The sequence below is a fragment of the Coffea arabica genome, chromosome 8e (genome assembly GCF_036785885.1).
Source record: "Coffea arabica cultivar ET-39 chromosome 8e, Coffea Arabica ET-39 HiFi, whole genome shotgun sequence".
NCBI classification, from domain to species: Eukaryota; Viridiplantae; Streptophyta; class Magnoliopsida; order Gentianales; family Rubiaceae; genus Coffea; species Coffea arabica.
In genome coordinates this window covers 47,389,528-47,407,339 of record NC_092324.1, presented here as the reverse complement: position 1 = coordinate 47,407,339, position 17,812 = coordinate 47,389,528, and the positions used below count along the sequence as shown (strand labels likewise).

The window sequence follows — 17,812 nt, the reverse complement described above, 5'->3', positions numbered from 1 at the left end:
GTTTGGTCAAACCACAAGGTAGGTAGATGTAATTAACCCTTAAAAATTTGATGGAAATCAATAAGGGTTATTCAAACTTTTGGCTATATCCGTTACATATAAGTGACAGAAGTTAGTGTGGGGGAGAAATCTGTTATTTGATCAAATTTCAGGGATCGATTCGTTATTTGGTGAAATCTCAGGGGAGGTAAATGTAATTAACCCTAACAGTCAACGGCAACAGACTAACGGCAGAGGTATATCTGTTATACATCTTTCAATTTGAGGGACCTTTTTGTTATTTGGTCAAATTTTAGAGATCGATTCGTTATTTGGTCAAACCTCAAGGAAGGTAAATGTAATTAACCCTAAAATAAAATCAGATATTAATAGTATATCATACTCGATGAGCTAATTAGCCAATCAAGTTGCAACTTGCAACCTAAAATAGAGTTCAAGATTTGATTAACAATTAACCTCCACATGGTTCCAAGGACTGTCATACTGATTGTAGAATTGTTTAAATTAGGATGAATAACTAGGCCTCAAATTGGCAGTTAGCAATAAGTTGAATGCATGGTTAAGCGTGTAAAATAATCCATGCTACAGTATCCTTTCTGGCTTTCCAAAAGCTCAAAGAAGCCTGGAGATGGTACTACTTCAATTCCCCCCCACAACAAACAGCCCCCCCCCCCCCCCCCCCCCCCCCCCCCCCCCAAACAACAAAAAGTCATGATTAAGTTGTCATTATAAATAGACATATTGCAATATTTGCTTTGCAGAAAATAGATTGCAAAGCATCCATATATCTTCATTTCACATTACATTAATGTTTGGATTGTAGATTGTGAGTTTTCCTAAAAAAGTTTTTAGAATTTTTTTGAAATATTTATAAATTATCTTTTTACCTCACACATATCATGTATACAAAATGTTTTTGTATTTTTATTTTTAACAAAACTTCAAATCAAACGGATTCTGTTTCAAGCAATCTAGACTCTAGTGTGTGTGTACATACATACATTGAGTGAGTGGAAGATTTTGAACTCAATACCTTCTATTTACAATCCCTCGTACTTTATCATTCAATCCAATTCTCCTCTCAATTGGTAGAGTAAAATTAGCATAGTCCAAAGCAAACAAAATCTTTAAATTTTTTTTTTTTGCAGAGTACAATTAGCATAGCCCAAAGCATCCATATAGCATGTGTTTATTTATTTATTTACTTATTTGTTTCATACCATTTACTTGCTAACTGGATTAAATCTTCTACTATTCCACTGTTCGTAAATTATCAAAGTTTCAGATTAGAATTCAGAGCATTTTAGTTGACATCCTTATGTATCATGCACTTCATATGCGTGATAGCATGATAAGAAAAAGAGAATGCTAAAACAGTAAATTTAATCAACTTTTTTCTTTCCTCCCTCTTAACAATATGTCTAATTGAAGAGAATTTATGGATCAACTAGATATTTGTATCACTTTTTCGAAAAAGAAAAAAGAAAAAGATATCTCGGTCTTAATTACCCTTTTCTTTATCTAACTTCTTATCAAATTATTTTTTTGTTATGGTTTCTATCCCTCCTAATAATAGCCTTTACTCTTGTAATAAATTTGAATTATGTCTTCAGTATAAGAATAGAGTAACTTTGCTTAGGATAGTTTTCATTGTTAGATTAGTAATTTATTTGACTTTGAGTTCCAATCTGGTTTTTAATTTTTCAAACCCAACAGGGTCCGGGTCTAAGTCTGATTGAGTTTGTTCGGGCCATATATAAATGATTCATTTTAAAAATAAAAAAAAAAAACAGAAAAAGTAACAAAGGTCATTACAGACAAGTGGCAGATTGCAATGTATCTATTAGCAAACCTGCCCTGGATTAATTAATTTCATCATGCCTTGACTACATACTGGTATCCTACCAAAGATGCGATTGATAATACTGGAAAGAATCATAAAGCAACAGGAGCTCAGAAGCATTGAATTTGATCGCCAAAAACCTATTCCTCAATCAATTTCGGCTTTTCTTCCTTTGTGGACTGGAAAAATTGAGCTCTCCTCATGCTCCAAGCACTTAAATTGGCGATTCTGATACTTTCTGTGCCATAGTTGAATACATAAAGATGGGATTCCTGACCAATTGCCAACGTCGGATAGACTCTAGAAGTGATGCAAGTCTTTCCTTCACCTCCAAAACTTTCAATGATCGAATGGTCAATCTATAGAAAAGAAACCAAAAAAAAAAAAAAAGTGAAGCATAAATCTGACTCTGAAGAACAGAAACACGTTCAGTTTTCCACTTCCTCGTAGCAAAAGCAGAAACATCTATCCCTTGAGTTTTTTTTTTTGTCTAGCCCAGGAAAAATCTTAGGAAAGGGACCCCGAGAAAAAGATGTTTCAGTTCATGAATTGCAGATCTATGCCTATCATGTTGAAGTATAGATATAGTTTTGCCTACAAGATCAGAGAGTAAAGAAAACCTGACAGTAATAGGGATCTATGTGTTCTTTGGTTCAACTTTATTAGCAAAAGAAAATTGCTGGAGCGTGGGCAGCATACCAGGCTTCTTAGTGATATTTTTTCTGCAGGATCTACATCGACAAATGCCCCAAAGGTGGATATGTCGACCTCCTCTCTCAAAGATGACCTGTAAAAATATGTAACATATGATGGAACAAACTATGATTTGCATGACTTTAGGTGGACTTGAATTACATGCTTACCTGCTTTGATCACTGCACATGAGCACAGCATACTTGTCATGGCCTTTGAATACTCGAAAAAAGACAGCAGTATATTCAGTCAAGTTTTCTGAAGCCAAGATCAACAAGCCAAATGGACCGATAACTCCTCCTGTTGATGCATTCTTTTCGCTGCAAAGAAGTTGAGGATCAAGCCATTCGGGATGTGTTAACTCAGCATCATCAAGATTTGGCAGGTGAAATGAGACTTCTATGTCAGCCTGTGCAGCAAAAGTTTCTGTTATTTCTTCGGCAACGAGTAAACTCAACCAGATAACAGAAAGTATAGATGGATGAATTCTTTTACCTGTGAGGCTGTGATGCCTGTAACTTCGAATATGTTACCTCCCTCTATCTCCTTATTCTGAAGATTAACTTCATCTTTGCGCAAACCCTCAATTTCTTCGATTGGCCATTGTGATAGTTGCTTTCCACTTTTGTCAAGCAAGATAGTTCTAGGGAATGACTACAACACAGTTTGGGTCACTCGTATTGAAGTTTAGCGATATACACAGATTTAAAGCGTGTCTTGAGAAGTTATTTAATCAAATTATAGCGTCTAAGGACTTTAAGGCTACTGTTTCAAAACTCAAATTTAGATTTTCTTTTCAAGAAAACTGTATAGTAGCAACCAAATAGAGAATCTGAGAGAAGAACCTGAACTTCTAGAGAAACAGATTAATGACATGCTCCCGAAATTCTAAAACAAAACAATAGAAGAGGATAACCAGAAAATGCAGAAAGAAGAGTGAATCAAGTCAGCTAACTGCAAAGAATAGAAGTCAAAGCTATAAACAACCTGAAGTCCAGACCATCCTTTGCTGATGTCATCTGATTGATCATCTGCCTCTTTTACCCATCCCCACAATATTCTCCTTCTCTTGGCTCCATCGAAAAATGTTTTAGAAGCATAGTATATACCATAATCATATCTCAGTTTCACATTGCTATTCATGAAGTCAGTATCAGGAAAGAAATCATCTGTTTCTGAATCATAGGTTCCTATTATGTAGTGATCATGACCGAAAAAGCTTGCCTTCAACACATGCTTGGTAGTTTTACCTAGATCAGAAGTGTCAATTCCATTTGTATCATTGGTACTGACAGGGTAAAAATCTGGACACTCCCACATATCTGTTTTATTTGAGAAATGAAGGGGTTTATGACTCTTAGTCCAGTGTACAAAATCCTCACTTTGATAGAGAAGTGCTGTCCCATGACCATTAATTTCACTTCCAATGACCACTCGCCATCTTTTGTCCTTCCCCAGCCAGGCAGTTGTTGGATCTCTGAAAAATTCTGAACCAATGGCATCAACTGGAGTCATCAGAGGATTTTGATCCAATTTCGCCCATTCTAAAAGGAACGGGTCAGATAGATTTTTGGGCACTGCTATATTTTGGACTTGACGGTTCGTAGATTCCACTCCTGTGTACATAATGGCAGGATCTCCACCTGGAAGAATTGTTGCAGAGCCAGACCAGCAACCTCTAATGTCATAAGGATCCGTTGGATCAAGAGCGTCTTCAAGATGAATCCAATCAACCAGATTATAAGATATAGAATGTCCCCAGGAGAGAATACCTTCACCCCACACTGCAGCATATGGATTGTACTGGTAGAACAGATGGTAAATTCCTCTATAGTACATTGGACCTGCATGATACATAATGGAAAAATGTCAGATCAAAATGTTTCAACGAAAGCAAATCACTGAACCACTGGACTGAAATTCCATGTGATCACCGAGACGGGAGCTTCTTTAGTCCATGTATCTATACCAGTTGCTGCTTCATAATCTGATATGCTAAATCCTGAAGTCATAGGGGAAGCTATCTGTCTAATTGTACTTGATCAACGGGCAAAGAAACAAAAATAAAACAAATTTTGGACTTCCAGAGATTGAAAATAGATCAAAAGACTACGTAATAGAAATGGAAAACATATAATACTTACCATTTGGATCTACCGGTTCCATTCCATGTCACCCAATTGCCATTTTCACCATCATAAATGCCAAATGACAGAAGAAAGAAGCCAAGGACAGAAGGCAGCAGAAGAAGAAGATTCCAGAGTGCCAAATGACAGAAGTATGCATAAACAGATGCCAGCACAAGAAGAAAACATACAGTAAGTGAGAATGTTATAGACAAGAACTGCCAAGAAATTAATTGCAAGAAAGAAACCAAGAACATGAAAGACATACCATTCATCCAGTTTTTGGGAGGCTGGAAGTGATAGGCTGTCCTCCCTCGTTCCTCGGTTGGAATGTAATCCAGAATGCTTTCAACTCGATCAGATGCCCCATCTATGCCTTGATAGGCAATCACTAAGAAAATCTGTACTACAGTTACCCACAACAAGGATTGCTCCATGTCTTTTCTTCGATCAAACTTCGAATAAGAAGAATTACCTTAAGGGTACTGGAGCTTGAAGAAAGGCCCTCTCCAATCAAGTCTCTAGAGAAGTTCACTTGTTTACTCAAGCCAAAGGAATACAAAAACGTGCATTTTCATATTTTACAGAAAATTATAGTAGTATCACCTGAGGTCAGCAGGCAACATTTTGGCAATAGTTTGGCACCTATATGGGTAGGAGAGCCGTCCAAAACATAAATTATTTTCTCATTAGTTACAAGGAAGGAATCAATTGCGTAGCCAGCTAAATTTCATGCATGATTGAGCATTTAAAGGAATCTCTATCCTTAAACAAGTATATAACAGTGACTACCGTTATAGATATTTTATCTCCTACAGATTCAACCAAAGCATCCATCAAACCTGTCTTAATTTATGGCATAATGCTTCATGAAAGATCAGTAAATTTTACCAATCTTACGCTAAGATCGAACTTTAACCAAAGTGGCAGCATGAAATGGGTTCAAGATCATCCCCTTTCGGTGTGTTATGCATTGCCAACATCTGATTGTCCCATATTTAGTATTTTTAGTTTTTCAAATTTCAAAAAGATCATCATGTTTTAGTAAATACTAACATAACCATCAAAACAAATAAAATTATTTAGAATCAATATAGAAATATTTGAACTAGAATGAAATTTCAGCACAAGTTCTTGTTTGCATGTGGATATAGTCATTTTAAAATACCATCTACAAACGCAATATTAGATACTGAACTAAAACATCAATTATAAGTTGGAAACTACAAAGGGCAGTACACAACCATCTTTCCACACACAAAAAAAAAAAAAAAAAAAAGCGGCCCAGCCATACTTGGGGGAAACTAACTGGGCTCACGTTTCGGCCCTTTGTTAATTGGGCTACAGATGCAACCCAAGATGTTGAACTATAACAGCAATAGAGTCCGAAACATGAAAGGCCAAGCCGTATTTGGGGGAGCCTACCTGGGCTCAAGTTTCGGCCCTTTGTTAATTGAGCTAAAATTCAAGGCCGACCAGCCTTGTCTGGATTTGTGATTTTCACACAAAAATTTTACGTTTTTTGTACACATATTTTCTAATTACATTTTTACCTTATATATATCAAATTGTTATAATATATTTTTTCACAAAACTTTTAAAAATAGCAATTCAAATGGGATAATCAAATCCTTGTCCCTACTTTAACCAGATAGACAAGTGAAGCTTGAACAGCTGAACTATCTTCGCCCCTGTAGTGAATAGGTGAGCTGAATTATTCATACAGGGAAGGAAGGTCAAAAAAGTCCATGGAAGGCTTCATCATCATTAAAAGTTAATTTACAAGGAAAGTGCTGGATAACCATTGTTGAACACTGTATAACTTTTTAAATGGATTATAAGCCGTCGCAACCAACATACACTATTTTATAGCCGGCTTTTGGAGGTTAATCTGGGATTAGGTTTAATTATTTCAACAAAAAGTCATTCACTGGAGTTGAAAAATACATACACTATTTTATAACAAGGACTAGTAGACTTCAGGCTGTGCTTAGCCTACTTAAAATTTCCAGAATAATTAAGTGGAAACCATTCTTTTGCTTAAAATCAATAGGAGACAAAAGTAGAACATATGCCCACTTATGTCTATTACTAAATACAAGAGTAAATCTTAATCCTATCACTAAATACTAATTAGTAATTACTAATTATTTAAACTAACTATAACTATACTTGGAGATAAATTTTTAATGGAAGTTGATGCATTGGAGTTTAGCTTAACAATTAAGTTTGAAATTCTTATTTATTTTAATATTGTTTAAGAATTGAGGTTATGAGTTAGAACTTAGGATTATGAACCCTTTTTTTTGCATATCATGTTTTGTTTGAGTAAGTCGATTAATTTTGTTGAAAAACATATGGGATATTATTTTGTTATAACAATTTTTTAAGAGAAAATTAAAATATTTTAACTCACTATTGATTCTCCGATCCAATTGATCAAACTAAGGTTTGGACGCTAATTGGATATTGGTCTTAAAAAATCAATTCCCAAATTATCAAAAAATATTTTTATCGAATTTTTGATTATCGACCGATGAACACCCATAAACATAAGAGCTAGATTTGTTTGATATTGCATGAACAAAAGGCCAAAAAAAAAAGTGCAATGGCAAGAATAGCAATGTATAAGAAATATTAACAAGCCACTTGTCAAACTATTAGGAAACCACGTGATGAGCAAGCAAGTAAGGCACTAAAGTTCATTTCTTTCTTATATAACTAGAGGTACTTGAGCTGTGCAAAGCACAGCTTGGGCCCCCTAGAAATTTAGTCAAACACATAACATCAAATTATTTTAGCACATGATAAATCAATAGAAATATAGGAGAAAATTGGGCCTCAAAACAATTAAAATTAACAAATGTTATTTGAACTCTCATTTTTGTTAATCACATTTTCACTATTATTTTTATCATATAGTTTTTATTTATTGTAGGAATACAATTAATAAAATATGGAATATAAATAAAATTTCCCTCAAAATTTGTTGTGAAGAGAAATTCCATCTATGAAGTTAATACCCTTATTTATTGTGATTTGAATAAAGATTTTTGAACTATTATTATGATAATACCCAAAAAAGAGAGAAAATCAATACACTACAAGTGCATTGCTGTATTAATTAGCAGCATAGTCTTAGTTGTAACTAAATCAAAAGCAGTCATAATGCTTCCAGTATTTTAATAATGAAAAAAAGTTTAGAAAGCTACTAAGACATGTCACAATCTTCAACATCAATATAACTTACTCTAAAGTTTCACATTTTTCTTTCTTTATTTATTTAAATCCCGTTTAAAGGTGACAACATTATTCTGCAGCTCCAGAATATAAATAGCAAGGTTAGATAAAAAATTATGAATTGCTACGTTTCCAGATCTACATATACAAATTACAATTGAACCATTTTTTTATTGCAAAAACATCTTCCTAATCAAAATTGAATTGTCTAACAATTTCTAATTGTGACTTCTACCACCAACTACAATTTTTATATGCCAACCCAAACAGAACCTGAATAATTAAAAAACAAACAAAAATTAATATAGAACACAGAGGTAGAAGAATGCCTAGCTAGATTTATCTTAGTGGAAGCATCACATGATATATCTTTTCTCTTTAAAAAATACACAAAATTGTAGATAATTACAAAATGTAACCAAAAAACAAAGAAAAAGAAAAAAAATGTGAAGTAAGAAATCAAATCGTGGGAGGAGAAAAGAAAAGAAAGAATTATTGTTCTATTCTTCATAGAAAATTATCATTGGTATAAAATGAATTCTAAGATCTTTTTACATATTTTAATATTTCACCTTTTATCCATGAAAAATACCAAATAATAGCATCATCCTATAAATTTAACAAACAAATGCCAGTTGACTATAACATTATGATCGAAGAATAGAGCAAATATGAGAGATTAGACATGAAGAAAAAAAAGGAAGAAAAGAAAATGTAAAATGGGATAAAAAAAATAAAAACTTCTCTTTGTTAAGTAGCTAATCATCTCGACGAAAAAAAAGAACATGACAACAATTTTAGTTAGATTAGTTTTAAAAAATAAAAAATAACAGCACTTGCCGCAAGAAGAAGAAGAAGCGACACAGTTGATTTTCTGAAGGAGAAAAAATATTTTAATTATTTTGGCCCAATTGAATCAAAAAAGGGAAGGAAAAGTTTAGCTAAAATGACCAAAAATCCACTTGTCAAAAATATGTGCAATACATGTGTCAAAAAGATGGGGTGTTATAGTAACTTGGCTTTTTTTTTATATAATAGGTAGAAGGAAAAGTTTAGCTAAAATGACCAAGCATCCACTTGTCAAAAAGATTGCACATACATGTGTCAAAAAGATGGGGTGCAATAGTAACTTGGCTTTTTTCTTATATAATAGGTAGATATGTAGATGTAATATTTAGATATTGTTTTATGTAGACTTGTATGTATCAGTTCTGTAGTTGACGTTACGTAGACTCATATATAAGGCAGCTAAGACAAGTTAGGTGAGTTGGTAATAAGTGATAGGAGTAATAGACTATTTGTTCATAAAAGATCGTACGTTCGAATTGTGGTGTCGATATCAATGTTGTATTAATGAACGATTAGTGAAAACTTTATCAGCGACTTTTCATGATTTTGAGAGTATATGCTCTAATACGTAGTACTGATTTTTCATTACCGAAAGAAGAAAAAAAGAATTACGTGATGTTCACTCAATCTTTCATTCAGACTTTTTTTGTGTTGGTGACAACCTTGTCTGCCTTTTATTAGTGAATTACTTCATTGTCAGGTCTCCAAAATAGTTAAAGTGGAACTACATTCTAACAAATTTCATTCTCTAATATAGTGATAAAAAAAAAAAAAAAAAACTCGAGTCAATAGCGGTTCTTCCGAAATGTCAACAACAGGATTTGAGGAGAAATAGGTCAATCAGTATTCTTCTTTTATCATACTCATATTCAAACAAACAGCTAAAAATTGCTACAGAGTACAGATTGATATGCTGTCTGCAGAGGGAATTTGGAATGAAACATGAACGTGCATGCATGACCCTCTATCTGTATGCTGCAGAGTTTACATAAAATATTGACGTTTATATAGCATATATATATATATATATATATATATATATATATATATATATATATATATATATATATATATATATATATATATATCAAGTGAAAACAAACTAATCCATATAATTAATACTATTGCAAGAAGAAGAATAATTGTTTCATAACGTGAATAAACAGAAAGACAATGTCGCTCCATAGCGAGTCACGTTGTTTGTTTTCTAGTCACCTGCTTTTGAGTATAGAATTATTTTGTGGTTCTTTTTCCTATTATAGAGGGGCCAGCTAAATATCTTGGCAATATAACTTCATATAAATGTCACCGTCATAACTTAATTTTCCTCTGCGTAAAATCTGAAAAGAAGATGTTTCTTGATCTTTTAGATTTAGGTCTGTGCTTGGTTCAAGAAACTCGTAAATGATATAGTCAATTTATGAGAAAAAGGAGACAACTAGATGAATCTCTTATGGCTTCAATTTGTTATTTTCCACACACAATTTAGAGCCTATTTGGATTGATATTTTTACGAGTTATTGCAGAAAAATATATTGTAAAGATTTAATATATGTGGAATAAAAAAGTGATTGAGCAATGGTATTCAGAGAAAATGTAAAAAAATTTCTGCGCAAGCCACAATCCAAACAAGTTTTCTTCCCGAGTTATCATGTCACACAGGAAAGTCGGATTCCAATTGACTATCTTTCAAGCTCTTTTTTCCATTGGAGACCATTTGCAATTGATATATGGTCACTGGTATAACTAAGTAATTATTGTGTGTGTAGAATTTCAATAAAAGTAGACGAAGTTTCAAAAGATCATGAATTCCTTTTTAATTAACAGCTAGGAGTCGTGATATTATGAATTTCGCTTACAAGGGATCTACAATTACTTAATCCCTGTTTGCTTCCAATCTCATAGGAACATGAACTTAAGTACGTAGGATCCAATCTTTTGTAAGGCACTTTGCTTATTTTTCACTGGCTAATTTATTTTCCAATGCTGGGATAAAGTTATAAATAAAACTCGTGAAACGAAGAGTTAAAACTCCCTTGACGGAAAACAAGGACAAAAAAAAAGGAAAATAGACCGAAAACGACGGTTTATCTGCAGAAAAATTTGAGAATCTGACCCTGCGATATTACTTGGCAAAGATTGAAGCACTTCAAAATTGTGGATAACGTGTTAATAACAATGTTTTGGAAGCAAATGAGGACATACTAAACAGCATCTTCCTCTATTTTTCTTCATGCAAGAAATGCATTTGTGGTAATCGCTTAGTGATGTGCCTGCTGCCCAAGATCAGCTTTCTCTATTTTCTCCACCAGTCATCAGTATCCCTTTGAAGAATATGCTTCTATTATTGGCAACTAGAATTATTCAATTGAATTCGTACGCCTGTATTAGCCAAAAAAAAAAAAAAAGGTATTCCAATAACCCTCTCGTAAAACAAAACTACAAAACTAGAACTTCTCCTATGTAAATAGTTGCATCATTAATTAGAAAGTGGTGGTTAATTAAATTAAATGTCCCACATTCTTACCATCTTCTCGTGACACAATTAATTTCCTTAGCTGAAATAACAAAATTGTCTATTCTTCGATGGAGTGAGGTATGGTTGTGAAAGGGCATTCAACTCCATTAGGTATGAAATGCTAACATCATTTCCTCACATTTTAGACTCATTAGAGGACTGTCACTCGATTGCATGTTAGCACAAGAGGGAGAATATCCGCCATTTTTAGAAAATCAAGGGCTGATAAACATACATGTCATAGTCATAGACAGGTGGTTACACATTCCAATTTTAACAGCCACTTTAAATTTGTAAAACGAGAAGGGAAAACAACGTGGCTCGCCAGTGCTCTTCATCTATCAAGTCAGGTAAGAAAGGGACTTTTTTCTTGAAGCATTGAAATTAGGAAAAGCAAAAATGCAAAGACATTTTATTTAAGGACTAATTTCACTTTGCACCTCCAAACTTGTTTTCTCTTTTCATTTTGTACTTTAAACTTCAATTTTAACTACTTTATATCTTAGCCTCTTAGATACATCTATCCCACTTAAATCCAATTGATAATATTATTTGTTTTAGCGTAGAGCACACTTTTTTGCATGACTAATAGGGATTGTGAATTGATGATAATACACTATAATTTAGTAGAGTGATTTGGATATGCGTTGTACGCGTGTCCTTTTATTTCGTTAATTTTGTTGATACTATTATTGATCAGAATTAAGTAGGACGAACTTAAGAAATTTATAAGATACAAAACGTCCAGAATTAAAATTTATCGAGTACAATTAAGTTTGGGGATGTAAAGTGAAATTAGTCCAATTTTGAATGAGGGCAAGGTTTGAACAGGTGGTATAATTACTATCCTTTGCACCAGTTGCCACGACGGTTCTTACAATCTAAAATACAAAAGTTTTCTTGGATTAAAACAAGGTTTGTATTAATCACTTTATTTTTCTACATTTCATGACAGATATTTAGGTTCCACTCCGATGATCATTAGCTCTTCCGATGATCACTCACACGTATTAATTCAAAACATGCTTCTATAAACACTCAAGTTAAATTGACGGGGCTAGCGTCTCGATTATGTAATGCACAGTAACAAGTGATGATGGATATGGCAGCATGGGGGACCAAGTCCTGTATTCTCTTTTCCACTTTTTTAAGTTCAGAAGCCGTGAATTTGTCAGGTTTTTCGAAGTATTAAAGTGATAGTTGATGGAACCTTATTCATTGCATATCTGAAATCACTATTCTACCTTTTATAAAATTTAAAGAGCTTAAGTACCAGTAGTATTGTTTATTCAAACTAAGGATCACAGGACGGTAAGAATAATTGAAACAACTTTTTTCTTGAGCATGCATGATTGTTTCGAATATAATCACCAAACCAATCATGTGAATGTATGTAGGCAGTAGGTGCGTGGATGCAAGCAAGAAAGAAAGAAAGTGAAGTGACTATTAAGCTGCAAGACAGTCCCCATAAATTGAGCTTTGTTTACCTCCAAAAACATTTACATTCTAACATCCATGCATGCATGATTCTCCACTTTAACCATTTTGCCATGCATGATTGAGTATTGCGGTTTCCTTTCTTGATTAATTAGTACACTTTTGGAATCAATTAGCAAACTTGGTTAATGAAAATTAATTTAAACTTGCACGGTATTTTAATCATCATTTTCTTTTGAAACGGAATAATTTTGATCAAGTAAAAACAGTGAAGGAAGAGGCTGCAAAGTACATGTAGTTTTTACAATTGGGAAGGGAACAACGAAAAAGACAAAGGACAACGTCAGAATAAGCTTGTTGGCCTTGAGGTATGGTTTTTCATGGGGTGGAGGACTTAGTAGAGATACCTTCTCATCCACATCTCTCTCTCTCTCTCTCTCTCTCTCTCTCTCTCATTCTCCATCTTTATCTTCCTCTCTCTCACACACTCAAGACACATACATATACTGAGAAAGCAAAACACATACAGCGGAAGTCTTCTCTTACGTTTATGCTAAAGGAATATGGTGTGGTCTTGTTTGTTTTCATCTGTGTGGCTTTTTATTGAATCTTGATGGTGCTAACAGCTATCAGGCAATTTTGGTTAATTCAAATATGATTTGAAGAAAAGGGCCGACACTGTAAGATTTCACTCAACACTTGATATTGTAATCTTTCTCTCTTTTGATTCACCCTTATAACAAGAAACCTTTTCTTCCTTTTTCAAATCAGTCGTCTAGGGTTTTCAAACAATAGATAGGAGCTAGCTAGCTTCATATGATTCTACAAGAAGCTACTAAAATCAACCTACACAAGCTTTTATTTATCAGTGCCTCTTTCACCATCACTCATCAGCTAGCTGAATTTAGAATCTTCTTGAATTATAACTAGGGTTTGTATTGGATTCTGTTGTCTGATTCGAGAAAAAAAGAAGCTTGATATCATCTGTTGCTCATCAATGAATCTAATTGGCCGGAGTCCAAGATTATAAACCAACCCTCTAACCTGCATAGCTCTATACAAGGGTATACCCCAGATATTTAGAGGGGAAACTAAGGAGAGATCAAGGTTGTATCAAAAGGAGGCTTTTCTAAGATGATGAAGGCTGCAGGTATGGTGGTAGAAGACAGCATGTCAAATTTGACATCTGGATCTAATGATGCTAGCATTTCTTCTGGCAACAGACTAGAAATTGGTGCTGTGTACCCACAGCAGCAGCAGCAGCCTCCTTTAGCATCATCACCGACTAATCAAAGTGCTCAACCAGCTTCAAAGAAAAAGAGAAATCTTCCAGGCAATCCAGGTAACAAAGTCCAGCATTATATAACTATTGCAGTATATCCCTTCTCTTGTAGACTGAAACAGTACTAAATTAAAGGAAAAACTTCTTGGATATTAATCTCCTGATTTTCTATTGCCATCGGGAAATTCCTTAATTAGACCCTGAGGCAGAAGTGATAGCTTTGTCTCCAAGAACCCTTCTGGCAACAAACAGGTTTATATGTGAGATCTGTAACAAAGGGTTCCAAAGGGATCAAAACCTCCAATTGCACAGGAGGGGACATAATTTACCCTGGAAGTTAAAGCAAAGAAGCAACAAAGAAGTAATAAGGAAGAAGGTGTATATTTGCCCGGAAACTACATGCGTGCACCATGATCCCTCACGGGCACTTGGGGACCTCACTGGAGTCAAGAAACACTTTTCCAGAAAGCATGGTGAGAAGAAATGGAAGTGTGAAAAGTGCTCAAAGCGTTACGCTGTTCAATCAGATTGGAAAGCTCATTCCAAGATTTGTGGTACTAGAGAATATAGATGTGACTGTGGAACCCTTTTCTCAAGGTAATCGATCTTCTTTTTTTTCTTTTTTAATTTAGGAATCTGGGGTCAAATGGATGTTCCATGCACACTAGAAAGAAGCTACCAAAATACCCAATGTCAAATACTTTGCTCTCATTTTTTGACCAAAAAAAAAAAAATACTTTGCTCACATTCAGTTTTACTAGGCAATTAGTACGTGGTACCACCTTAAGCATCTTTGCCTTGTGAATCTTGTGTTGTTCTTGCAATCTTTTGTCTTTGTCTTTGTGTGTATGTGCGTATGTGCAGTGAATTTGTATCATTACAAGTTTTGTAGTATGTCCTAACACTACTTTATTTATTCTTTCACTGCAAAAAGCTAAAAACAAAGAAAACTTTACTGCTAAAAAATCATGTACTCTACTACTATCTATTCTGCCACCATAGATGAAAGCGCAGAAAAAGTTGACGACAGAGACGGACTCAGATGAAAAAGAGGGAGCATCGTTCATAGATATATGGTACCGTACTGTCTATTGTTTAATCTGCAGCAGCATTTTGATGTTTTATTCCTTTTGTTTTTTTCTGTTTGTTTTTGTTTGTCAGGAGGGACAGTTTCATCACCCATAGAGCTTTCTGCGACGCCTTGGCAGAAGAGAGTGCCCGGGCAATTACAACAAACAACCACCCACTAGGACTACTAGGCGGCGGCGGCAATAGTACTACATCTTCAGTCCAACTCCACCTCCAAAACCATCCTCTCCATGGCGGCGGCCTCCCCGTGTTTCCTCTCAAGCGAGAACAAGATCAGTTACAGTTACAGTTACAACGACAACAAAGCTTCAATAGCAACTTGAGGCCACCAGAGCTGCCGCCTTGGCTCTGTGATCCAGGGGGAGGTCCTCCAACAAGTCATGACTTGTTCAGCAGCCCGAGACTGGACCAAACCATGATTCATCATCATGAAAATGTCAACAACCCTAACCCTAACCCAACTCTTTCCTCCTCATTCCAAGCCGCCGCGGCATCGGCATCACCCCACATGTCTGCAACTGCATTGCTGCAAAAAGCAGCACAAATGGGAGTTACAATCAGCAAACCTGCATCAAGTCAATCAGCTGCTGGTGCGGACGTGGTGGCGGCCGCTGCCTCGGCGACAACAACGATGCTGAGACCCCACCAAGCAGCTCACGTGAGTACTGGTTTGATGGGTTCAACATCAATAATATTGGCCACTTCTACAGCTGGTTCTAGCCTGGGTCTGGCCTCACGTGAAGATCAGATGGGAATAGGGTCTAGTTCTGGATCTGGGCTTATGCATCATCACGGGCTGATGGCATCTTTTGGGAACAAAACTAGTGCTATCACCTCTGCAGGTTGCATGGAACATCCACACCAAGAACAAATAGGTGTTGGTCCATTAACAACTCATGATCATCTAGGAGGAGGAGCTTTGATGGGTATGGTAAATTCTCATCATCACGATGGATTCGGGGAGAACTTTCAGGAAGTGTTATTGACTTCAAGAAGGGAGAATAATGGAAGTAGTAGCGGTAAAGAAGGTGGCGTATTTGGTGGCCGTGGCAACAATTTTAATGACGGATTAACAAGGGATTTCTTGGGTCTAAAAGCCTTCCCTACTGCTAGAGAAACATTTCTTAGTCTGGATGATCTTCATGAACTTGGTGGCTCATCTTTCAATGGCCAGCAGGGTCATCACAATCCAGCAGCACCATGGTAGAGAGTTAGTTTGAAGTAATTATGTTTATGTTGAGCATATGAGATTTCTTCTTTCCTATTAATTTGTTCGTTAATTGTTATTAGTTGATTTTGTCCCATATATATGTATATGTGTATCTGTGCTGCTACCGTCCTCCAGTTCCTAGTTCTTTTCACATTTACAAATGACAAGGTTTTATGATTGTTGAATACACGGGATCCTCAGCGTCACTTTTCTAGTGACAATTCAGTACCACTTTTATATTTATACCAAATATCCTATTTATTTAATTTGTCATATGTTATTTATTTAAATTTCTTCTACCATCACGTGATTAGTGGGATTGGCACTGGATTTGACATCGAGTAGTGGCACAGAGGATTCCAACTGGTTATTGCAATCGAGATTAATTCCTTGGCTAGCTGCTGCAATTTAGTACTGGTATATCTGTCATTTTGTGTTAGACAATGTATTAGCAGGACCATTTCAACTGTAGCAAGGCGATCTTTCATTTTCTTGTGTGTTCATCCCCCAGCCACCCCTTTTTTATCTTTACATTTTTGTTCAGGGTGGCTAGACCACTAAGTGGATTCTTGGTTTTGCCGCTAAATTAAAGAATCATTATCAATTTAATGGCTCCTTATTATTATAGTACAAAAACATCCAAGGGCAACCAGTAAGCTTTGTTTGTCATCTTGTAGGCATTTGGGGTAGGTGTACAATTGGCTTTGGTACATTTATGTGATTGGATTCATATATTGGGTTGGTGTATATGAACAAAATTCACGTTAATTTACAATAAAGTAATGTTAGTTAACACCAAATTATGTGTAAATTAATATACAACAATTGAACAATAACCGTACTAAAATCTTAATTAATGTACCTACTCCATCCCGGAATAATCGTGGATTTTCTCCTTGTTTCTGAAATTAGTACTCGATAAATTTTTGTACATGTGGCACTGAACTCTGATTGCTTCCACAAGAGAGAGAGAGAGAGTTTAATGGTTGGCTGTTGAATTTGAAAGGTGAAAATTATACTTATTTTTTTCCAATCCGCTTATCAAAAGGTTTCGGATTGATATGTAGAAGATACAATAAACATCTCATTGATTACTAGTACTTTTTGGCAGTCAAATTAGAATCTTAATACCTACTACGTCCGACAATATTAGTTAATTCTGGAGTGACCACTCGAGTTAGACATCTTTTTGTGATTATTTTCCGGTAATTTGCTTTATTTTACCCTTGTTACTTTCTGTATAAGGGAAGAAGACTTGGGTAAGTGAATTCTCATGGGAACCTTTTTCTTTTTCTTTTTCTTTTTCGAGGGAAATTCTTATGGGAAATTAATCCCTGAAAAGCAAAATAGATTTATGAAATTTATTCCAAATGACTATCAAAGAATCAAATAAAACTAGGGAGAGGGATATGTTGTATGGTACAGGAGGAGGGAATATAAGTGAGAAATCTTGAATTCGAGATCTTCCACTTACATTAAAAAGAAAAAAAATTCAAAAAAAGGATCAAATAAAACAAAAGCTAGA

General features: G+C 35.0%; 2 protein-coding genes across 3 annotated transcripts; one reads left to right on the top strand and one right to left on the bottom strand.

Annotated features, from left to right (window-relative positions):
* Window positions 1-1,811: 1,811 nt before the first annotated feature.
* Window positions 1,812-5,290, bottom strand: LOC113703335 (beta-fructofuranosidase, insoluble isoenzyme CWINV1). Its single transcript, XM_027224657.2, has 7 exons — window positions 4,931-5,290; window positions 4,681-4,689; window positions 3,524-4,380; window positions 3,032-3,190; window positions 2,707-2,945; window positions 2,543-2,630; window positions 1,812-2,202 (listed from the first exon to the last, which is right to left on the bottom strand). The coding sequence occupies exons 1-7, from the start codon at window positions 5,097-5,099 to the stop codon at window positions 1,984-1,986; spliced, it is 1,740 nt and encodes a 579-aa protein (XP_027080458.1). The 5' UTR covers window positions 5,100-5,290; the 3' UTR covers window positions 1,812-1,983.
* A 7,807-nt stretch (window positions 5,291-13,097) lies between these two features.
* Window positions 13,098-16,553, top strand: LOC113703710 (protein indeterminate-domain 7). 2 transcript variants are annotated; one of them, XM_027225166.2, is made up of 4 exons: window positions 13,204-13,386; window positions 13,637-14,048; window positions 14,186-14,585; window positions 15,150-16,553. In XM_027225166.2, the coding sequence occupies exons 2-4, from the start codon at window positions 13,841-13,843 to the stop codon at window positions 16,282-16,284; spliced, it is 1,743 nt and encodes a 580-aa protein (XP_027080967.1). In that variant the 5' UTR covers window positions 13,204-13,386; window positions 13,637-13,840; the 3' UTR covers window positions 16,285-16,553. The 2 variants fall into 2 exon arrangements, with proteins under 2 accessions (XP_027080968.1, XP_027080967.1); XM_027225167.2 differs by having other exon boundaries at window positions 13,098-14,048.
* The last annotated feature ends 1,259 nt before the right edge of the window (window positions 16,554-17,812 follow it).